This window comes from Eriocheir sinensis, chromosome 41 (assembly GCF_024679095.1).
Source record: "Eriocheir sinensis breed Jianghai 21 chromosome 41, ASM2467909v1, whole genome shotgun sequence".
Classification (NCBI taxonomy): domain Eukaryota; kingdom Metazoa; phylum Arthropoda; class Malacostraca; order Decapoda; family Varunidae; genus Eriocheir; species Eriocheir sinensis.
Genome location: NC_066549.1, coordinates 225,937 through 251,231, shown reverse-complemented (window position 1 = coordinate 251,231; position 25,295 = coordinate 225,937). Strand labels below are relative to the sequence as shown.

Genomic DNA, 25,295 nt, shown 5'->3' with positions numbered 1-25,295 from the left:
GTGTCTTTGAAGCTTTTTAAATCTTTATTAGATAACAATGTTGTCAATGGCGGTTCCAAGACTTCAGAATTCAAATCGATTAAGTCGGATAGTTTGATGGCATTGACGTTTAGTCGGGCAATTTTTCTATGAACAAATGAGCAGTCTCCGAACTTGACATTGTCGAATGGGGTACCTCTAATTCTTAGGATGATTTCCTAAGACATGACAGTGCTGTTCTGTAGCTTCAGCACGAAGTTTTGAACATTGTCTGGAAAGCGTGGCTTGCAACACTGCTTCTGATTGAGCATACCAGGCGGACCCCCTCACCACAGGTAATACGATGTCTCTTACCAACTTACTTTGTTTTCTAACAAGCTGCAATTGAAACAAGAGGTGACTGGGACCATCGACTCAGTTAGGATTGAGCTTCACATTAAACCAGTCGGGAAGATAAACACTAATAATATAATTAACAATTAACTTCAAATTCTTCAGTACTTGTCCCGTCAATTCGTGCTTAGAAATCCAGATCCTGCAGAAGCGTAGAGCTGTTGTTAACCAACGGCTGTGACCGACAGGTCCAATCTCCAACAGAGCCAATGATTGAGGTACTTTTCCTGATCTTATTGCTTGAGCAATATGATAAGCATAGGACTGATCTGTGCTGAGATCTCTGACAACTTCTTCAGGTAACACTGGAATGGGAGGACCTACCTCTAATTTCGGAAATTTTGCATTTATTTCTAGGTGTGTTGCTTCATCCAGCATGTTGCCTAGGGTACCTGACCACTTATTATGGCTTGTTGTAGGGCCATCAAGTTCCTGGACGAGGTGAAGAAGAGGCACCTCACCTGTATGTAAATCACATACAAGCCATACAAGTCTTCTTCCAATTTTTTTCTCTAGATAAGTCATTACACCTCCCTTCCAGCCAGTGTTCACTGAAGTTGAATCTCCACCAATAGCCTCCGGTGAATTTTCAAGATCTCTCTCTTTAAGCCAGCATAATATGTTATCAGCTATTATTTCCGCATGTTTCTTCCCTTCCACTTCAGTTACAGGCGTAAAATGAAACAAATATTGACCACCAGGCTCAGAGCATACAGAGTAGTGTTCTTCTTTGATTAGACCTGTACATTTTCTGTTTATTCCCTCTACTTCTACCATAACTTGGGTTTCGTTCATTATTCCATCAAACAAAAGACAGGAAAGCCCCCTTTCCTTTAAAAGTCTTTTTCTTGCTGATCAGATATCTCATTCATTACTGTTTCATCATTGTTGTGCTCTTCTAATTTTATTATGATCTATGACCAAGGATGAATCCTCTTGGCTGATGAGACCTGCATCTATCCAAGCGGCAGTTACAATTTCCGCAGCCTCACGGAGCTAATGCAATGTTTGAAATGTCCCTTGTTTTGTATTTTCCTTTCTTTGGAACAGTTTCAGAAGGAACTTTAGAACTATCATCTGACGTTACTTCATTTTTTTCAGAAGAATCATCAAACAACTGATGAAAATCATGACAGTGCTGTTCTTCTCTTCGCACGACTTCTTCACTCTTCATTCTCTTTTTCTCATCCCTCTCCCTGACAAGTTCCTTCCTTTTTGCATAATCTATTGAGCTCATTTGCATGCATGGCTGCTGTCCAGACCCGTGCTGCCGCCGCTCGGAAAATTCACCCTTTGGTACTCTCAAACCTCGAGCCTTTGTCTGTGACACCTAAAGAATTCTCTGATTTGCAGAAGGCGCGTCCTACTCTAGTTGCCCAGCGGAACAAGGCCGCCAATGGTGAACAAGATGTCACTCGTAAAGGTTCCACTTTTAGCTATGAGGTATCCGAAGGACTACTTTACCGGATTTGCCTTTCGTCAAATTGCCCGAACCTGCCTGGCAAGAGATATTTAGTGGTTCCCGCAGAATGCCGCCGTGCAGTATTAACCCTCGCCCATGAGAGTCCTCTAGCTGGCCATCTTTCGCACCGCAAGACGGGGATGAAGATCGGAGAACAATTATTCTACTGGCCAGGTATGTGGTCTGACATCCGTAGTTTCTGTCAGTCATGCGACAAGTGTCAGCGCATGTTTGTCAGGGGAAGAGTGAAACCAGTTCCCCTGAAACAACTCCCAATAATTACAGAACCCTTTTCAAGGGTTGCTGTTGATATCGTTGGCCCTCTATCTCCCCCAACCTCTGAAGGACACCGGTACATCCTAACACTCATAGACTTTGCCACAGGGTTTCCTGGAGCTGTCCCCCGAAAAGAAGTTACTTCCATTTCGGTAGCTGAGGCACTGTTAGAAATATTTTCAAGAGTGGGTATTCCCCGTGAGATCCTGTCGGACCGTGGCACACAGTTTACCTCGCAGATGATGTCTGAACTCCATAGGCTTATAGGAGTTAAGCCACTCTTTACTACGCCGTATCATCCTAGTGGCAACGGGAGGATTGAGAGGTTCCACTCGATTCTCAAGGCATCTCTACGAAAACTGTGTTCTGACAAGCTTCGGGAGTGGCACCGCTACCTACCTGTTGTTTTGTTCGCCTTAAGGGAGATGCCGAGCGATCGAACAGGATTCTCTGCCTTTAAGCTCTTGTATGGAAGGACAGTAAGGGGCCCGCTTTAGATCTTGCGCGATTTATGGGAGGATAAGAAGCTCGCTACTGATGATCGATCTTGCTACCAATATGTTATAGAGTTGAAGGACAAGCTAGCGGACTGTGCGAAAATCGCCGCTGAAAACGCAGACATAAGCGCCGCCAAATATAAGACATACTTTGACTTGAACTCCCAGGACCAACAGTTCAAGCCGGGCGACGAGGTGCTCGTCCTCCTTCCAGACTCCACTAGTAAACTGCTGCTGGCCTGGAACGGTCCTTACAGTGTCCTCGAACGTAAGAACAGAGTTAATTACGTCATAGAGGAAAAAGGGAAACCTAAGTTGTACCACGCTAACCTGTTGAAACGCTATTACAGACGTACCCAGGTGAACCAAGCCGCTGTCTTGGATGAGATCTTTCTCCCCAGTGATGCACAGGATGCCCCGGAGTTAACCTTTTCTCTAGCCGAGCCGGAACTTCTCGAAACGGCCGACGATTTCCCAATCACCCCGGATGGTCGCTTGGATCAGGCCGACTCGAACACCGTCCCGGAGGTAAGAGAAACACTCACCACATCCCAACGCAGTGAACTACTCCAGCTTATCTCCGACTTCAAGGACGTTTTCTCAGAAATTCCTGTTTGTACTTCCTCCCTCCAACATGACATAGAAGTGTGTACCACTGAGCGCGTCAAGCCTTAACTCTATCCGATCCCCCTCCATTTCAGGCCCTTCTTTCAACAGGAAGTCGAACAACTCAGCCAAGGGATCATCAAGCCTTCCACGTCACCGCATTGCTCCCCAGTCGTCATGGTCAAAAAGACTGCTGGCAACTGCCGCCTTGCCGTCGACTACCGGGTACTAAACTCCATTACAGTTTTCGATGCGGAGCCAATAACTACCATAACGGAAGACCTTCATAAATTCTACGGGAGCAGGTATTTCTCAGAATTAGACCTAACCAAAGCTTATTACCAGGTACCACTTACTGAACGAGCTATGTGTCTTACAGCCTTTCCGACACACCTGGGGTTGATGGAGTTCTGCCGCCTCCCATTTGGACTTGTTACAGCTTGTGCCACTTACATCAGATTGTTGCGACTCGTCCTTGCTGGTCTGGAAGGAATAACATTCTACTTTGGTAATATATTCATTTTTGGCTCAACTTGGGGAAAACATCTCGATGCATGGTCTTACCGCCCCTCCCTCGAAGTGCCGGTTTGGATTCGGATCAATTGAGTACCTCGGATTCATCGTGGACGACAACTCCCTGCGCCCTCAGGAAAACAAGGTATCGGCTATCTCTTCAATACCACCTCCTTCTAATAAGAAGCTGCTTCGATCCTTTCTAGGCATGATATCCTTCTATAGAATGTTCATCCCGGATGCAGCCTCATACACCAGCAGCCTGTCGGATCTTCTGCGCAAGGGCGTCCCCGAACCACTGTATGGACCGAGGAACTACAAGTATGTTTCGAACGTCTGAAGACTGCTCTACACTCCGATCCAGTACTGAGGTTGCCGGACCAGACTCGCCCTTTTGTGCTACGAACGGATGCTTCAAACCAGGCTTTGGGAGCTGTCTTGCTGCAGTTCCACCAAGACTGCCCTCACCGGGTGGCTTATGGCAGCCGGAAACTATTGGATCGGGAACGACGGTACACCACGATTGAGAGGGAGTGTTTGGCCGTTGTTTTTTGGCATCAGACACTTCGATTACTACCTTCGAGGTAAAAAGTTTGTGCTGGAGGTAGACCACAAGCCTCTAGTATACCTAACACACTTCAAGGGGGGTAACGACAGACTCCTCCGTTGGGCCCTTTGCCTTCAAGGTTATAGATTTAGGGTAGTTCATATTGCTGGGGAGAATAATATCGGTGCTGACCTTTTAAGTAGATCAGAATAATCGTTGGGGTATATATTTGTTTGTCCTTTTCCGGGTCGTACTAGGTTTTCGTTATTGTTAGTGTTGGCTGAAGTTATTTTGCTCATATTTCGTTGTTCTGTTGGGTTTGGTTTTCTTGGTCGGGGTTTAGTCTTCCCTTCAGCTTATCTCGATTCCCTGTATCGAGTCTTGTTAGGGGGGATGTGTGAAGGAATACTACTTATTAACCCTTGTTTCACCTCAGCAAGGTGCACTACGAGCCCTGCTAATCCTCTCAAAGGCCGCGGTAATGCGCTTCGAACCCTGCTCCATACCTCCAAGGGTTCGAAGGAACGTGATGTGGAGGACCGGCGTGGAGGTGTGAGAGAGACTACCCTGGGACTCAGCCGACGTTAACACTTTTACCGGCCTCCCATTCTGCTCACCGTCGAGCGGGGTTGTGGCTGACACGAGCCCTGCCAGTCTGCTGCCCCCGTCATTGCTCTCCTCCTCATCGGACGTCGTGGCTTCATCTCGCTGCCTCATCTCCATCCTACTTGTGGCCCCTGGGCCCTTCCGACGTCACGACACCGTCTCGCCGCCGCGTCACCACCCTACCAGTGGCCCCTGGCCCCCTCCAATCGGGACTCTGTTGACGCTGGGCGACGCTACACCGGGAATACTATACTTCTCCCGTGTGTGTGGGTGTTGAGGAGGCAATTAAATGTAAAAGTCACTCTAGTGTTTATCTCGCCACGCACCCAGGGAAGCTGAGGGATACCAGGCCTAACGAGGGACTTAATCTGGCGTCCCCTCCACCTAACTACGCCTGGGCCCTGTCCTTCACAGTAGCATAGGGTAATTTTAATCCAGTTTGGCATATGTATCTCACTTTTGGGAGTAAAAAGGCACAATAATTTAATACCAAATTTGATTTTTTGCAGGTTATGAAAATTGACACACCCGAATGTTCAGGCCACTTCCAAACCTTCACTTGGCTCATTATCATACACCTAACTTCAACAGTGGTCTTTTTAACATGTTTCACTAGCCCAGGGAAATAAGATCCTTCGTAGACCACAATAATATGACACACCGTCTTTTAGATCTTTTGATTTCACTTTATCTGTTGGTTCCTCTTCATTATTAAGTTCGGGAAGAAAACTATTAAGTTCGGGAAGAAAACTACTATTTTAGTAGAAGTTGAAATAAAGCCTACCAACACAAGTGGAAACAGTAGACCTGCATGGGAGGTTATACAGAGCAAGGGTAGAAGAAAGTAGTTAAAGTATGATAGCTAGAAAACTTGTAACGTGTGATGTATTGGGTTAAATAAGTGTATACAGGCGCTGAAACATGCAAGAAGTGCTCGTGAATCACTTTGAGGAACAGAAAAGTCGAGATCAGCTACCAAAAAAACACGCTGGGAATTACTTTAAACTAAGAGCTTGTAGCAAGCTGGTAATGAAAGTGATATTAAGCTATGGACAACTGTATAACTAACGTATAAAGGAGTGATACTTAAAACCATTATTATGATAGTTAAAACCATTATTAAGGTAATAGGTATTACGTTACATGAAATTACCAAGAGGAGAGGAAAGGTGAAACATACAAGGAAGCTAAAAAAAATGATACTCAAACATCCTTAATCAGCTGTGAACAACCTTATAACCAATAAAAAAAAAAAGGTAAGAGTTTAAAGCAGCAAGCTGATAGGTACTCCATTACGTGGAATCTACTATTGGACAATGAAAAATCACATGCAGGGAAGGTAAATAAAATAACTATTCTAACAGCCTTAAGCAGAACCTATGAATAACTTTATAACCAATGAATAAAGGTGAGTTTAAAAAGTACGCTGACAGGTACTCCATTACGTGAAATTACTGTATGACAGAACAGAGAAGGAACATGCAGGGAAGTTAACTAACAAACTACTCAACCAGCCTCAACCAGTTTATCAAAGCATACTCTGCGTAGAGAAAGAAAGATAAATAAGCAGGTAAGCTGTTGAACTACTCAAAAGTCTTCGAGTCAGTTGATCCCCTGGTAGTTAGGGTGCGAAACCACTGCATCAAGAGGACTCGGCTGAGATGCACCACGCCACTCCCACGGACACACCCACCACAACAAGTGACAGCTTCCTCCAGCCGTCACGTATCACCTAGTCTGACCTGCAAGAATAATCACAATGCAAGCACACACCATCTATTACAACTACACTTTCAAGGAATATCAAACGATCGAGGATTAAGTCCTTAATGATCCCAAGCAGGGACTTAATTATTAACAATACACAGCTCATCGTACACCAGTCTTTACAAGTACACATATAACTGATAAGGTACAACATCACACGGGACTAACCTCGTGCCTCTTAGTGAACCCAATGACACCCACGCACACTGATAACACACCCACACTCCAACAACGTACGGAGCTCAACACGCCCATATTCCCCCGTCACACAGTTGACATGCACCCATAGCAAGTATATAGGCTACACATACGGTAAAGAAAGTGAATCCAGCTAACACTTGAAACCCACGTACAACCGACCCTGGCCGGCATCCAAGAAGATTAACAACGCGATAACAACCTCCTGGCCAGAATTTGGAATCCAACGGACCTCTTCCACATCTAACCTGTGACGTCACGGTCTGCCTGCGCAGTCCACACCAATTTTGGTCCAGCGTAATTTTTATAGCTTCGCAGCATTCTCAAGCGATCTCGCGTAATCACTTAACACAAATGATGCTGAAGGTCCTGCCATTTGCCCGCGGGTAGTGACTTGGGGATGGGGCACACGTGGTGCGTCTGCTCACTCTGCTGGGGAGGTGACCACCAGCGGGTTTGCAGACGACGCACAAGGTGCAGACGACGCCATTTCGTGACGTAACTGCAAAACCTCTATACCAAGTCAAACACACAACTACCCTTTCCCTGAAAGATGCTGGAGAGAGACAGTGGAGTCTGGACGGCAGCGGCTGCAGGGTTGAAGGCGTGACCTATACATGTAGGACGAGCAGTTATACCTGGACTCGCCTCCCCCCCCCACCTGTAACATGTGAATCAGCTTTTACCAAGGCTCAACGCGGAGCGCCATTCGTTCCCTCGTTAAACCTTTAAATATGACAGTAAAACCATTAGGAAACACGTACTTATTATATATCAGCCGATTGAAGACGTAGATACTTCAATGGGAGGTGTTTAGAAGTGCATTGAAGCTATTAGTGATAGCGTAGTCCATTTAATTAGAGAGAGAGAGAGAGAGAGAGAGAGAGAGAGAGAGAGAGAGAGAGAGAGAGAGAGAGTGGAAAGGGAGGAGCCAATAGTTTTGATGTCATAGCTTACTTTACATTATTCCCTGTCTACGAGGAGATAGAAGAAAGTAGAAAAAAAGAAAGTAAAGAGAGAAAAGGAAAGAAGGAAACAGAGGCAAGAATAAGGAAGAGACGAAGGAGGGAGGATGAAGATGGAAGGGAGGAGGAGCTACGGGTTATGACGTCTTGCTAGCTTGCGTACTGCCAATTATTCCCTGCTTAGGAGGTAAAAGCAAGAAGTATAAAGGCAAAGGAGAGAAGAAAGAAGGGGAAAAAAAGAAGGGGGGAAGAAGAGAGGGAAAAGAAAAATACCTTTTTTTCCACGGTGTTATTTATTACATAAAATATTCTCATATTACTGTTGTACAGTTTTTTTTTTCTAGAATTTAGCTCTCAGATCAATATACCTATCATTATTTTCACCAGCCAATTAGTGATGATTCCATTTAAAAAGTACGTAGTTACACATGATATATAACAAATAACATTATTGGCAAGGGTGTAGCGTAACTCTTTAATGTATTGCGGAAACATTGTCGCCACAACAGTATTCATCACTGTCGGACAAACCTTATGCCCCGACTTGTGCGGGAGCCTCCGTGACACACAAAAGGAGTCTGTGGAAACAAACAACAACCGATCTAGAGTTGTTCAAAGAGCTAACTCGCTGATCCAATATTGAGCAAAGTTTTGTTCCTATTGAATTTATGGGGAATAAAGACACTAAATTAAAAGTTCGTTATACTTTCACGTTACTGACATTTTTCTTGTCTCTGCAGGTTGTTCATTAGACCCAGCTAGGGGCCCAGGTCGTGCAAGCGCAGTGAATAATGTGCCGAGAAAACTGCAGTTACAAGTCCACCTTTTCAAATGCGGTCTTGGACAGTTTCATTTACCTAAGGCAAAAGGACAGCCTTGCAGGGAACATAAGTAAATTATTTGTGATAAAAAAAATATTCTCAAAAATAGCCTATAATCTGGTCTGTTTCACACAGTGGCCAGTGAACGCTGAGGAGATAAATACAGCTAATGGCATACTTTCAGTAAATTAAAAAGTTGGGTTAATACTGTAAGACCCTAGCACACTAGGGCATAGCTACGACAATAAAATATTATAAAATATCGCCAAAACATACTACCTAGCATCAAAAGTTAAAAAAATAAAATATGAGATAAAAGTTCATATTGATTAAAACACAGCTTTACAATTGGTATTGTATAAGCTTGTGAATGTTCTGTTGAGTTGACGGACGAGCCGTTGATATGGGTAATGGTAGCACCCATTGGGAAGGTGAGTGCCTCATATGTGGTTGGAATATGGAGGTGGAGTTTCCTTAGGCAGCTGCGGATACACCTGGATGGGGAGAGAAATATGATATATACATTTCTGTATGTATGGAGCTATGATGATGCCAATGCAGCCGTGTGTGTGTGTGTGTGTGTGTGTGTGTGTGTGTGTGTGTTTATTTCACCACGGCCTAATCACGAGCTGGACTCACAATCGCCAGCAAGTACCCTCCCGACAAAAGCAAGGTTCATTATAGTCGATCTCTGGGTACTGCCGGGACCTCACACACCACACACCGCATCCCCATTGCTCAAGGGGGGACAATAACTGCTCCTTGTCAGCGGAAAAATCCCAGCCTTAGCGGGGATCGAACCTCCGCGTACCACACCATGGATTCTGGCAGCGTAGCATTCCACCACTGAGCTACCGGTCTGTGTGTGTGTGTGTGTGTGTGTATAGGATGTTTATTGGCAACAAAGCATATAAATATATAACAATTCTCTCTCTCTCTCTCTCTCTCTCTCTCTCTCTCTCTCTCTCTCTCTCTCTCTCTCTCTCTCTCTCTCTCTCTCTCTCTCTCTCTCTCTCTCTCTCTCTCTCTCTCTCTCTCTCTCTCTCTCTCTCTCTCTCTCTCTCTATATATATATATATATATATATATATATATATATATATATATATATATATATATATATATATATATACACACACACACACACACACACACACACACACATAGTCTTCCTTAAAAAAACGGATCACCAGTGCCATATATCTGGTGATTACTTCCTTAACTACACATCTTTCGTCTTATGAAGTCATAGGACAACGTAAGATTCATTTAAATATTTATGAAAAGATTTTTTTTATGAATCATCACTGTAAAGCCATTAATTAAACTGTTCCCTAAGTAAAGTTGTATGAAACCTGGAAACATACACAGGCCCCTCCTTCAGCTATCATGCACACAACTTACCTTGGCGCTGGGCTCTTGGAAACCGTCATTGTCGTACGTGTATCTGAAGACCCCAACGGGCTGGCCCTTTGTGGCAACGTTCTCTTTTTGCCTGAGCTTCCTAATGTGGGAAGGACAGTAGTCCGGAGAAGTCCTAAGGAGCTCTACACCCCTCTTGTTGCCCTTGAAGAAGGCGTACAAGGCACCCAGAGGAATAATTGCGACGGAGCAGCCACAGATGAACCAACCCAGCAATTGAATGTTGTCTGGGTAGGTGTATGTGCCGAAGTATGCCGGCACGAAGAAGTAGCATGATAGGATGAGAATGACCTGTGAAAAAAAAAAAATCACTTTTCAAATACTTTCAATTTCAAGTACATTAACCTTATACGTATACGACAGGTTGCTTTGTTGATTTCATGATAATAGAACATGATCTCAAACAATAATGGTATTTCCAAATCCTGCTCCGGTCATGAATTATAATATACATCCATGGTGCTCTAGCAAAGGAATAATATTTATCATAAAGAATATCCCATGGTAGAGGTTCACAGGGTCTTTCAGTAAAAATAATTAATCAAGCACATCATGTCGAAATTTGTCTATGAATTTATACTTACGACGAGAAGGACTGGTGTGATGACGAGCCACGTAGCCGTCCAGTAGATATATAATGGCATGGGCATGTATATACCCATTTCCTCACGAATATTTCTCATGAAGTTCTTAAAGCCTGAAACATAAAAAAAGAAAATATTGCAGAAAAAGTTTAATGTGTGGAGAGAGAGAGAGAGAGAGAGAGAGAGAGAGAGAGAGAGAGAGAGAGAGAGAGAGAGAGAGAGAGAGAGAGAGAGAGAGAGAGAGAGAGAGAGAGAGAGAGAGAGAGAGAGAGAGAGAGAGAGAGAGAGAGAGAGAGAGAGAGAGAGAGAGAGAGAGAGAGAGAGAGAGAGAGAGAGAGAGAGAGAGAGAGAGATATACACATACAGACGGACAGAGAGAGACATAAAGAAATACAGACATCCAAACTCAGACGGGCAGATAGACATACATATTGACACAGACAGACAAACACACAAACAAACGGACAGATAAACAAACGGGCAGACAGGCTGAGCAAGACAGAAAGACTGAGAAATATAAAAAGAAAAAGGGACACACACACACACACACACACACACACACACACACACACACACACAGATTTGACTCACCATAAATATACTGTATGAGGATGATTTCGGTTATAGCGAGAATAAGGACGGATATTCCAGCGGAGTACCAATTGAAGAGCTCAAACATATATATGCCACCCTCTAGACACATGGTGAGGCCACAGAGGAACAACACAAAGCACAGGATTCCAACAACCAGTGGCTTTCTTGATCTCAGTGATTGGAACTGGTCGAACAACGCCGTGCTAAGTGTCTCCACCATCGTGAACTGTCATGGATACGAGAAATATTGCAAATAGAGAAATATTTTAGTTAACATTACACTTGCTTCCATAGGATCTAAAAATAAATATTATCGTAATTCTATTGGTCCTTTTCTGAATAGAATTTAACACAGGATCATTTGCTCTGGAAAGTTTTGAGTGGTCAAAAATCATTCCACCCCCAATATAGCATTGCATATGTTGTCCTGTGTGCCTACTACCCTTCATTGAGGAGATTAAACGTAACTCTTTGACAGCCTTGTCTCTATAGCCCCAAAATTCGTGGCGGTTATGACTTTTTTCTTTGTTACCTCATATATTTCCAGAATCTATGGTTATGATTATCTTCATTTATGATCTTAGACATTACTCTGGCACAGCCAACACCGGCCATTCAATTTATCGGGCGATGAATCTCTTACCTGGGAATCAAGACCAAGGGTGATGAGCATGGTGAAGAAGAGAAGAGACCAGAGAGGCGCCACAGGCATTCGCGTCACGGCGGCAGGGTACACAACGAAGGCCAGCCCTGAGCCCGACGATACCACGTCCGCAACACCAACGCCGAGCTCGTTAGCGAGGAAGCCCAGGATGCTGAAGATGACGAAGCCCGCGAACACCGACGTCGAGCAGTTGGAAATAGCGATGACGATGGCGTCTCTGTTACCATATAAAAATATGATCATAATTGTAAAGACTATTAATTATTGTTATTTGATTAAAATAGTAATAGTTATAATAACAATAATAATAATAATAATAATAATAATAATAATAATAATAACAATAATAATAATAATAATAATAATAATAATAATAATAATAATAATAATAATAATAATAATAATAATAATAACAATAATAATAATAATAATAATAATAATAATAATCACTATTATTATAATCATAACTATTATTATTATAATCATCATCATCATCATCATCATTTTCCTGAAGATGATGATGATGATCATGATGATTATAATAATAATAATAATAATAATAATAATAATAATAATAATAATAATAATAATAATAATAATAATAATAATAGTAATAATAATAATAATAATAATAATAATAATAATAATAATAATAATAATAATAATAATAATAATAATAATAATAATAATAATAATAATAATAATAATAATAATAATAATAATAATAATAATAATAATAATAGTAATAATAATAAAAATAACAATAATAATAATAACAATAATAATAATAATAATTGTAATAAAGGATAATAATAATAAAAATAATAATAATAATAATAATAATAATAATAATAATAATAATAATAATAATAATAATAATAATAATAATAATAATAATAATAATAGTTATAATAGCAATAATAATAATAATGATAATAATTACATTATTCTCTATGTCTCTAGTCTCTATGAATATGAGAGTCACGAATGGGTGTATGGCGGGGCGGGAGGAAGTTTGTTAACAAAGATAGTTTCAACCAGTTTTACGGGATAATATTTATTAATTCTTGTTTGCAATAAACACACTTTAACATATCTTGATTAATATCACCCCTACTTACGTGGCGTCTTCCTCTAAATTGACAATGTTGAAGTCTAAAAGTGAGAAACACTCTGTTATTCATCAATGATCTTCTTAACAGTATTTACATGACTCCAAACACCTATCCCTCAGTTGTCACCTTCAACACTTCAACATCCACGGTTTATCTTTAACTCAAAATCTTTCTCCTCTCCAAATCAGCTTCCTCGAGGTTGGGCGTTCTGTATCGTCTCCTCCTATCCATTTGTCCACCCTGTATGGAGTATGCATCTCACGTGTGGACAGAGTTAAGGCTCATCTCCTCCTCTTACTGATAGTCTTCTACCTCTTAAATTCCGCCGCCATGTTGCCTCTCTTTATATCTTCTATCGATATTTTCACGCTGACTATTCTTCTGAACTTGCTAACTGCGCGTGCCCTCTTCCATCGCCGCACTTTCTCTACTCAAGCTCATCCCTTTACTGTCCAAATCCCTTACGCACGAGTTAACCAGCATTTTCACTCTTTCATCACTCACGCTGGTAAACTCTGAAACAGTCTTCCTTCATCTGTATTTCCTCCTGCCTACAACTTGAACTCTTTCAAGAGGAGGGTATCGATCCTCCTCCTCCTATCTTTCCTCCTCAGGACTCTTTTTAGGAGCAGTGAGTAGCGGGCTTTTTTCATTACTGTTTCCTTTTTTTTTCCATTGAACGGTCTCCTTTGCTGTAAAAGAAAAGTCTGTGAACGTCAATTTCGGCTATGCGGCCATAAATTATATAATCCTACCCAGCAGCCGACACAGCTCTGGGTTTTTTTTCTGTAAGAGATAAACCCGAGCAGAGTAGGCAAAGGAAACGCCCACTAAGTTGGAGGCTGGAGCAAATCCATGAATCCTCCCATGTGATACTTAGGATGCGAGGGCGGCCTGCATGGAGACTTGCTCGGAAGGACTCCCGATTGAGAGTTGCACGGCCCTCCGACGTGTGACGCTATTTATTTATATGATTCCATCGCTGCGCCCGTTACCTAACTGCAGACGTGTGTAGGAACAAGAAACATGAGATTTACAATTTTGCAAAAGAAAATAAAGAAGGGAAGCAAGGCGGCCTTAAGATCAAATGATTAGCATCCATCAACTCACCTCATGCAGTTATTCTTGAATTTGTTGTAGGAGGCCAGAGTGATTAGGCCGCCGAAAGAGGATCCGAGAGAGTAAAAGATTTGAGTGGCGGCATCGTTCCATACTTCAATAGTCTGGAGGCGAGACCAGTCAGGCTGAAGGAAATAAAATTTGATCCCTTCGTAGGCCCCCGGCAGTGTAACACCTGAAGACACAATATAAGGACAGTTTATAAGAACTACACATTCATGTAAATATGCATTTTTTTATATATATAATTTTAGTGTCAGGTTTAAGACATAAGTTAGTAAAAGAATGTTCTCTCTCTGGGACCTACAATAAATATTCATCAATTATTGCATACGGTGTTTGAAAATAACCACTTGATCTTTCACATAAAATATAAAGCTAAACGAATGATTGGGTAGTTCAGGGCATCAGTATTCAATAACACTTTGCTTAAATAAATACCGAACCTGCTTCTCTATGTTCGTTCTAACACTACATTTGTTGTCAAATAACGAAATTGGGGTATTTCTTTCATTTATACAGTACTAAGCTCATTATATTTTAGTTTTTCGGTATAATATATTCGTTAGCAGTTTTAGATACGCTACGGTCAGCAAAAAAAAAAAAAAAAAAAGTTGATTCATGAAGCTGGCGCAGCGACCAGGTGCAGACTCAAATCGTGAAAAAAAAGTGAAAATTATAAACAAATTCATAAACAAATAGGAAAAATACATTTTACGATGTACTTCGAAAACATGGTATCTACATTATATATATATATATATATATATATATATATATATATATATATATATATATATATATATATATATATATATATATATATATATATATATATATATATATATATATATATATATATATATATATATATATATATATATATATATATATATATATATATATATATATATATATATATATATATATATATATATATATATATATATATATATATATATATATTATTTTTTACAGAAAAGGAGACAGCTAAAGGTAAAGAAAAAAAGGAAACAATAATGAAAACAAAAGCCCGCTACTCACTGCTACTGAAAAAAGTTCAGAGGAGTGGCTGAAAGATAGGTCAATTTCGGGAGGAGAGGTGTCCTAATACCCTCCTCTTGAAAGAGTTCAAGTCGTAGGCAGGCGGAAATGCTGATGAAGAAAGATTGTTCCAGAGTTTACCAGCATGAGAGATGAAAGAGTGAAAATGCTGGTTAACTCGAGCGTAAGGGATTTGTACAGGAAAGGGAGGAGCTTGAGTAGAAAGTCGTGTGTGGCGGGGCCGCGGGAGGGGGGGAGACCTAAGAAACCTGTGTTTCGGTGAGGAAGAGAATCTGAGGTTTCGAGGAAGAGAGATGGTGTTCCACAGAATGAATGTTAGAACGAAGACCGCGAATGTTGCACAAATTGATAAGAAAGAGGTTCGAGGAGTTATCAAGACACCTTACAAGTTGGCAGCCAGAAGGGGAGTCCACCCTGTAGGAATTTCTGGTCCCCCCCCAAGCGGGGACTCCGAGGCAATGTTTTCTTGTGCCATTTTGAATTTCGAAGTTTAGGAAAAGTTGTGTATGTTGTGTGAAGGTAGTGTGGTGTGGAAATAAAGAAGATCATTCTTTAGGGAGCATGCTGAACTACTTTCTAGTGTTGATGAGACAATAGGGAAACGGTTAGTGAGGACATGGGAGAAATTAAATCTTTCTTGAGTATGTATACAGTGTTTTCCAACTCCTAGTAACCTTTTTTTTTTTTTTTCAATAATAAATTATTTTGATAAACTTGATATGTCATTTTATAGGTTGTTTTTTCCTGTTTCTTTCAACAAGAAGTGCGATACTTCTTTTTCTTTTTTACTGATGATTAACTATAAAAAGTCATAGGAATGTATATGTTACGATGAATATAACACGAACAGTTTCTACCTATCATATCTTCTCACCCCTGCCGAAGAGAATGATGAGGACGACGTAAGGAAACAGGGCGGTGAAGTAGACGACCTTGCCGGAGCTCTTGACACCCTTCACCATACAGGCGTAGACGATGAGCCATGCCAGCGCCAGGCAACCCACCAGTTCCCACTGCATGTTGCCCATGTCCTCCCATGTCCTGCCTGTGACACCTAACATGCGGTTCCTAAGTGTGATATTTTCATTAATAAACAAAATTCTATTTCTGCATAGTTACAATTCAGTATATTTTGATTAAAGTCTTTCAGGCGAAAACCTGGTTTAGGATATGAATGAAAGGAGTGAACAAGTAAATTTTCATTTAACATTCTTCAAAGTCTTATTTGTTTTCAAGTCATTTTGGAATGCCTGGAATTACGAAAGCAATATGGTGTAACTAGTCTATACTCACATCCCTGAGGAAAACATGGAGAAATGTGTGAACTTGCTGTTAGTTATCAATATAATAGAATGATAGACGTCAGAATCATAAGTTTTTTTGTCAAATATGTCATAATGCCAATTAGTTCCCACCTAAAGTAATCCTCGCTGGCGGTGATCTTCCCTACGGCGCCATCAGCAGATTTAATTGCGCTTTCCGTCGTGTCAGAAGAATTCAGGCAGTGAGTCTCATTGAAGGTGGAGAGTTTGACAAGACCACAGTATTCTGCAACTCCGACACATGAGTTGTTAAAGTAATACAGTGACTGGTTCTTGCACTCCATTGCTTTATCCTCAGTGTAGCAAACTGAAAATAAAAAATAAAAAATCTAAAAAATCACACATTACAGAGAGGAGCAAAAAAGGTCATGTTTCACTCACTCACTCACTCACTCTCACTCACTCACTCACTCACTCACTCTCACTCACTCACCCGTAAACGTATAGATGTAGATCGATAGATAGATGGATGGGCGCGAGAGAGTGTGTGTGTGTGTGTGTGTGTGTGTGTGTGTGTGTGTGTGTGTGTGTGTGTGTGTGTGTGTGTGTGTAGAGAGAGAGAGAGAAACAAGAGAACAAGAGAAGATAATTATGATAATTCAACATTTTTTAGCAATGACTCCTGGACAACTTTGTGGTATGAGAGGTAAGGAGGGAGGAGGAAACGAAGAACAAATGGGATGGTAATAATGATGGTGAAAATAATGACCGATAATAATAATAATGATGACTTACAATCCGTGTTAAATTGGTTGTTGCAGTGTCCCCAGGGCAGCTCACTCGTGAAGGAGGCGAAGGTATAGAAGAGCGTCCACGCCAGAATGATGTTGTAGTAAACGGCTACCAGAGCAGACACCATGATCATAGCCCATCCCAGCCCTGCGGCGAGAAGCAAAACATTTTATCACCACCAGTCACAAGGTTAGGATTGTCATTGTCAATTCTGTAGAAATTGCCTCCACAAATCACGGTCCTAGTAGTCCCGATTTAGGGGAACCTCCTTCATTTTCTTTCCTTGTTATGAAATGGCCCTTTCAATTCCGGGTATCTATTTTTTCCTTGATCGACCAATTGCTTTTCTTCCATGTGGAATAGAGTTTGTTTCATATCTTTCTCCTCTTTTTTTCACATGCTCATATCGCCTCATTTTGCTCCTCACATAGTTTTAACACTCACGATTGTTTTTATTTTGTTGTTAATGGCCTGGTTTCTGCACTATATATTAGATACAATTGGTCTTGGACTCCTTGTAAATGTTGTACTTGTTTTTTTTGTAATAATTTAATCTTTTAAGTATTAGGTACAGGAACTTAACATTTCCATGGCATTTATCTACTGTTTGTTATTTCACTTGCTGTTGTTTTTTACCCTGTTAATAATTACTCAAAGTGTGTTTTATATTTTTCTTTTACTTTATGTATTTCTATAACTTCCGTTGCTTTGTTTATCTAGTTTTCCCGTTACCTTCACCTACACTATATTATAATCTACCCAAAATAGCAGTACGCTTCTCAGCCTTACATCAAACCTTTACTTACCTGAGAAGATCGGCGCTAGCTTAGGGAAGAGGATGTTGGGGCCTAAACTCGCGTACTGGCCCAAGGCGAGCTCCATAAAGAAGAGCGGCAGGCCTGCGCATAGTAGCATGATGGCATACGGGATGAGGAATGCCGCTGAGGAAAGACCATCATACATATTAATATCACAGCCACTTCATATGCTGATCAACTAAACTTAGATGTTAGCAACAAACCCCAATGTGTTGCCTTTTATTTGTCACCAATCATTCACTTAATGTCTGCCTAGCAAACTAACTAACGGGTGGCATAAGCCAGGGGACGCATCACCTCATTCACTCCCCACCTCCTCCTCCGACGGTTACCCCGAAAACCACCACGCAGTTACCTTTCCCATTTCAAGCTCCTCCAAGGATCGATTAACTTGCCCAGCCATGAGGTTGTCATCTCCACTCGCTTTCTTGGGATTTATTCCCATGTGTGTTGTCGTCGTTGTTGTAGTTTTTTATTATTATTTGTATTGTCGTTGCTGCTTTTGTTTTTGGTTTATATATCATGGTTCTTCTACTACTACTACTACTACTACTACTACTACTACTACTACTACTACTACTACCACTACCACTACTACTATTACTACTACTACCACTACTACTACTACTACTACCACTACTACTACTACTACTACTACTACTACTACTACTACTACTACTACTACTACTACTACTACTACTACCACTACTACTACTACTACTACTACTACTACTACTACTACTACTACTATTACAACTTTTACAACCAGGATTTGAATGACTTTAATTGTTAAATTATACAACTGGAGTTTATTACGAAAGAATATAATTTAAATAGTTATGGATTTACAAAAAAATAATAACAAATGTGTTGCATATCATATTACATGATTTTACCGTTGTTACCAGGTGCATGGTGAGCTCACCATGCACCTGGTAACAACTGTCAAGTGTAAAATCATGTAATATGATATGCAATATATTTGTTATTATTTTTTTGTCAATCCATAACTATTGAAATTATTTACATATATACCTCATGGCTGGGGCAAGTTAATCGATCGTTGGAGGAGCTTGAAATGGGAAAGGTAACTGGTAACAGGTGTTTAAAATTCTCTCTCTCTCTCTCTCTCTCTCTCTCTCTCTCTCTCTCTCTCTCTCTCTCTCTCTCTCTCTCTCTCTCTCTCTCTCTCTCTCTCTCTCTCTCTCCCCTTGCTGCCTTTCAGCCCTTTATCTCCTTCAAAACCTTTTTCACGTCCGCCAGAGAGGGTGGAGCTTTGTCTTTTGGTGGATCGGCAGCCGCCATCTGTAAAACATCCAGAAGTAGCAATCCACTTTGGTGTTCTGCCGTGTGCAGCCTGTCGCTGTGATTATATACTAAGTTGCTGCATAACGCTTACCATTAACAGCAATATGTTGCTTGACGTTTGTCATAGAAGGACTGTGCTGTCTAACGGTTGCATTCGGTGAACACTCATATGTTGCCTAACGGGGAGGCAGTGGCTAAGTGGTTAGACGGCCTTGTCCCGACGCCGCCTCCAGAAGTACGCGCCTTCGGGTCCTGCCCACACCCACAGATGGGATTTTTCAGTCACCGCCGAGTGGTCTAAGACTAAATAAACACTAAACACAATCTGTCCGGAAGACCACCTATCTACCCGGACTCTAGATTCTCTCTCTAAAGGAGAGGCTTAAAGATGAGCTCCGGAGGGCAGCGTGGGCCAAGCAAGAGGGCGCCACTGTAAACACTTGCCTGCGCCATAACGAGCTAGGGCCGACCATCAGGCCTCACCAAGAAAGCCTACCGGCGCCATATGGGCCGAAACGCAAAAAAAGAAAAAGAAAAGGGTTCCACTAATCCTCACGTGCTATTAAACAGTTCCTTAAAACTGAAATGGGTTACCATAATGTCACTTAGTTAAAAGTCAGAACGACGCTTCCTTACCTCCGCCATTCTTATAGGCCAAGTAGGGGAATCTCCACACGTTGCCGAATCCGACGGCGTACCCGAGACATGAGAGGAAAAATTCACACTGGTTACCCCACGTGCCTCTGTCTTCCTCTTCATCACCGAGTGCCTCTGCGGACGCTGTTACATCCCGACTCTCCTCCTTCCCCATAGCGACCTCACACCTGTTGATGAAGGAAAAATTATTAGCTTAAGTCAGAAGTGATCGGCATGTGTAACACACACACACACACACACACACACACACCGTGTCTTGACCTCATGGAGTAAAGAGATGAAAGATGGCCTTGCGCGCTCCGTAGCGGCATCGGTCAGCCTGTTGACCTTAACGTACCCTCCCCTTCGAACCCTCCTTCACCCCCCTGCCACTTATATCAAAAGAACCAGCAATGAAAGGATATTTTAGTGCAATGCTGTAACATTTTAGTGACCTTAATTAAGTGCAGCAAGTCTGCAAGGACAGAAAAGGCAGAAATGTGTCTTGTCAGCAAGTCCAGCAACCACCGAGTTCCTCATTAATTTCTCAGGAGCACCAAACAGCCTACGACAGGACTTTACTTGACTCAGACCCCCCCCCCCCCCTTACACACACACACACACACACACACACACTGGTGGCTTGAGTCAGTTCAATCCCCTCTCCACTCCCTCTAATTATGTTTCGCTTCAAAACCGCGTGAGCGGAACTGAGCACATGTCGATCACTATCAGTTTTATAGGGATAAGAGGAGGGCAAAAATACTTTAAATTATCTCATCACTTCACTGTGCTGAAAAATAAATACTTAAAAACAAGGTGTTTCTACATTATGCAGTAGATAGGAGCACGTCTAGATGAAAATGTAACAGCTTACCCTTCAATATTATTATCTCTGTAGAAAATGACCAAATATTTAATGGGATACTCATGAGATTGTCCCTCCTGTTAATTAAATATTTTCCCAAGTCATTAATGGTAGCTTGATAATACCCCTTCAAGTCCCTCCCAGCAGGATCGATCAGTTTGTCCCAGTCACGAGTTACGTGGAAGTCCCATTGGCCTCTTTCACTCAGGGTTGTCTCGTAAAAAATAAAACCCTATGGGCAAGAACGACGTCCAAGAGGCGTGCCACGTGCCCATATAGCCCATATAGACTAAGTTGGTGACAGGCCTCGGTTCACTTTCATCACGTGGTCGCTGATTCAACACGAAATCAATCCATCGATACCCCATGATCCTGCGAAGACACTTAGTGCCAAAGGCAATGACACGCCTCTCCTATTCAATGTCCATATCTCACAGTCATACAGTAAAAGAGTGAGCACTAGCGACTTAGATTCGAATCTTTGTCCAACTTTATAGATATCGACAACGCCATATACTATGTTGAACGAGTCTACAACACCGTGGGCCAGGCCAGTTCGTCGTCCTGGTAAAACCCAGCATTGTTATGCTTACACTACCAAGGTATATGAATTTTCTGGTGACCTCGACATCCTCACCAAACAAAACAAACAAATAAACAAACTAAACTGAGTCATCCACCAATCCTCAGAATGACTGTTTTGGCCCAGTAAACCCTCAGTCCCAAAGGCTTCGCCTCGTCATGCAGCACTTCGAAACCCAACACCAGAACCTCCAGTGACTCCGAGAGAAATACAGCACCATCATCAAGAACAAGATCAGTGATCTTAATATCGCAAACAGATTGTATGCAACGACTTTGATCAACGACTTTGCCTAATACCCAGTCCATGAAAGTGTTGAAGTGATGGAGAAAGGACGCACCCCTGCCCCACTCCTGAATCAACAGGGAAGAAGCTGAAGACGCTTTCCACATAATTCACAGCGCTCTCACTCCCAGATTAAAAGCCTGTCATCAGGCCAGTAATCATAGCAGGAATTCCATGGATCCGCAGAATGTCCCAGAGTGCCTCACGATGCACTGAGTCAAAAGTCTTCTTGAGATCGACATAGGCTGCGATTAGACCCTGTCGAACTCAAGTCGGTGTTCCACAAGGACGCGAAGTGCTAGGATCCAGTCAATTATTTACTTGCCAGACGTGAACCCAGATTGCTAAGGTTTCTGAAACTTTAGCAGATGAGACCGAATTCGCATCAACAGCAGATAAGTGAGCACCTTGCCCGGAACATTGAGCCGTATAGTATAACGGTAATTTTTGCAGTTGCAACATAAAGGTATTTAGAATATTGAAGTTGAAAGTACCATAACCAATTTTTTTTCTCTCTCTCTCTCTCTCTCTCTCTCTCTGTTGAATCGCAGCACGGACCGACGCCTCCACTCACGACACAGTTGATGATCCGAGGCAATTTTTTGTCCTCTATTCTTAAATATTTCCACAATGGGACGAATCGTGGAATAACATAATCAGAAAATCATGCAGTTTCAGGAACTGTGCTTATAATAGGGATAGACCTACTGAGTTGGAGGTAAATACGTGTAAGAAAATGTTTAAGTACTACTTTATTTAGCCCTCCTTTCGAATTTTTTTTTTACATTATTGTTACAAATTTATGCTAGTGTGATGCAAAATTTCCTCAAGAAGCCGATGAGGGCTTCAGTTTACTTTCCAATATTGAAAGAAGGTTTCAGGAAAGTGGGTGGGAGCGAGGTGCGTGAAGTCATCTGTTTTGGATGATCTGGGTACTCTGTAGTGGCCGCCGACCTAGTTCGAGTGGCGACACCTGCAGGGTTTTGGCGCTCATTAATATAACTTGGTGGTGATGAGTAACTGAGGCTGACTGAAGGGGTGTCAAAAAAGATCACAAAACTCTTGTCTAGTGAAGTGGTGAAGAGGGAATAACGACAACTTTGCGCTTAGGGAAGCAGGAAGGGAGACACGAGGGTTATGAGGGAAGCAGGAAGGGAGACACGAGGGTTATGAGGGAAGCTGGAAGGGAGACACGAGGGTTATGAGGGAAGCAGGAAGGGAGACACGAGGGTTATGAGGGAAGCTGGAAGGGAGACACGAGGGTTATGAGGGAAGCAGGAAGGGAGACACGAGGGTTATGAGGGAAGCTGGAAGGGAGACACGAGGGTTATGAGGGAAGCTGGAAGGGAGACACGAGGGTTATGAGGGAAGCAGGAAGGGAGACACGAGGGTTATGAGGGAAGCAGGAAGGGAGACACGAGGGTTACGAGGGAAGCTGGAAGGGAGACAGAAGGGTTATGAGGGAAACTAATGACAGGAAAATAACTTTCATTCGACGAGACAACTTCATGGAAAACTAAAATAGTCTCACATAAAGCAAAATGCAAGGTAAACTGTATAGGGATCAGCGAATTCAGTATCAATAGAATATGGAATTATTAAAAAGGACAGGCTACTGCACGATAATACAGCAGCGGTGAAGGCTAGAGTTTCGATGCAAAGCCAAAAACGACAAAACATTTATTGCCTCCTGAAGTCCGTGACGCCGCAAGGAGCCACTGAGACCGTCTTATTCACTGATGTGCAGCATAAAGGAAATTTTACCAACATGACGTTCTATGGAGACCCCAACTTGCCCTTGAACATTGGGAAGTCTTATTGTGTGCCTTGCATACGACTGAGCCTTGTCATAGTAAGTTATATAATCTCTCTCTCTCTCTCTCTCTCTCTGAGCCTTGAGTAATGTAACCACTGTTTTGTCCCGGGGTCGAGTAACTAACAGGCCAGTGTTCATGTCATATAAATAAATGTATCAAAACCAATGCTGATAAAACATATATACGAGATTAAGAAAATAAATACACATCGGCGAAAGTGTCAACTTTCAGTGGATGCATTTTGAGGGCAAACGTATGCTTGGGCAGCTCAAGATAATTTTCATGCACATTGAATCGTACTTTATTTATGTTGTTGGTTGTTGTGCTGTTTTCTTATGCGTGAAATGACAAGGCAGGAAGTATAGTTGTCTGAAGAGAGGATGTTTGCCTCGCTACCCAGCCCTTGTCCACCTCATTTCACCCCTCAGCCACCCGTGTCCTTCAGCATCCTTCAACTATACACAAAACGGGGAAGTCCGGAGCGAAAGCCAGTTCTCTGGAATTATGACGTCACCTCCTTGCGGCAGCCTATTACCAGTTGCCACATACTGAATTCATCACCGGTTACATAATATCCTAAACTACTGCTCATGCGCAGGCTACTGGCAGGTATAGCCGGTTCAAGGTGCCCCTCATTGGAAGAGTGCGGGCAAATCTTGCAGTCAATTATGGATTCAATACATAAAAGAAGCCTCTTCGTCCACATGCTCCCTGCCGCACAAAGTTACGACACTTGACAAGTAAACACGTGACTTACCAGAGGATGTTCTTGTTAAGCAGTGCATTGCAAATTTTAGGGCCAGATGTATGGGATTACAATTGCGACTGTCCAAGTACTGAGCAACATTCAAAACAAAAAGACATTCGTGGTGAAAAAAATCATTCACAAATGAATGCATAACAATTGGAAGTTCTGTCAAACTGATTTGACATCTCATGAGTACCACAGTGTTTTTGCGGTGCGGTTTCCTATCCGCGAAGCAATGCAATGCGTCACTTATCAACGGGAGAGTGCTAACAGCGACACCGACTAGAGGCCTTGAAAAACTGTACAACATATTTCTGGCAGCGTTATTCCTACTACATGAAAGCTTGTCTCTCTTCCTCACAAATACCCAATTAGTCTAGCGGGTGGGGCAGTCATCGCATATCGTTCAGAGGCATCCACGCATAATAAAAATATTAAAGTGACAAAAGCAGAAAGGCAAAAAATATTATGTTTTTTTTTAATAAAAGGTCGTCAGCAAAACCTCCGCAGCACAACAAGGTCCTGCAGCTTGTCTGTTCCAGCAGGCAGGCGGAAGTATCTCCACAACCGAATCGTGAAGGCGTCCGAGCACCAGAGAGAAACAAGAGAAATGCGTCACAGCTCAAGGGCAGCAAAGTTTGAGGAATATGAAGATATTTCAGGTCTATTTAGTCTGAGACCAGAGGACTACCATTTTATTTAAACAAAGCTGTTATTGTATTACCATAGGGATCACACAGTAGAGAGTGTATGTCTGTTTGTGTTTGTGTGTGTGTGTGTGTGTGTGTGTGTGTGTGTGTAATTCACCACGGCCTCATCACAAGTTGGACTCGCTTTCGCCAGCAGGTACCCTCCTGACACGAGCAAGTGCATGCTCATTATCGTCGATCTCTGGGTATTGCCAGGACCTCACACAGGTCATTATGTGTGTGTGTGTGTGTGTGTGTGTGTGTGTGTGTGTGTGTGTGTATATATATATATATAT

The 25,295-nt window shown here is 42.0% G+C and overlaps 1 protein-coding gene across 2 annotated transcripts in view; it reads right to left on the bottom strand.

Moving 5' to 3' along the window:
- Positions 1-8,083: 8,083 nt before the first annotated feature.
- LOC127009463 (sodium- and chloride-dependent glycine transporter 2-like) overlaps positions 8,084-25,295 on the bottom strand; it is a 34,236-nt gene continuing 17,024 nt past the window's right edge. For both annotated transcript variants that reach the window (XM_050882558.1, XM_050882557.1), the window contains exons 2-12: positions 20,010-20,197; positions 18,054-18,188; positions 17,251-17,394; positions 16,609-16,822; positions 16,068-16,261; positions 14,120-14,303; positions 11,874-12,111; positions 11,228-11,456; positions 10,637-10,749; positions 10,035-10,343; positions 8,084-9,124 (exon numbers count right to left, since the gene is read on the bottom strand). In XM_050882558.1, coding sequence (XP_050738515.1) covers positions 9,071-9,124; positions 10,035-10,343; positions 10,637-10,749; positions 11,228-11,456; positions 11,874-12,111; positions 14,120-14,303; positions 16,068-16,261; positions 16,609-16,822; positions 17,251-17,394; positions 18,054-18,188; positions 20,010-20,184 — 1,989 coding nt within the window. In that variant the 5' untranslated portion in view covers positions 20,185-20,197 and the 3' untranslated portion in view covers positions 8,084-9,070. The remainder of the gene's footprint in view (positions 9,125-10,034; positions 10,344-10,636; positions 10,750-11,227; positions 11,457-11,873; positions 12,112-14,119; positions 14,304-16,067; positions 16,262-16,608; positions 16,823-17,250; positions 17,395-18,053; positions 18,189-20,009; positions 20,198-25,295) is intronic.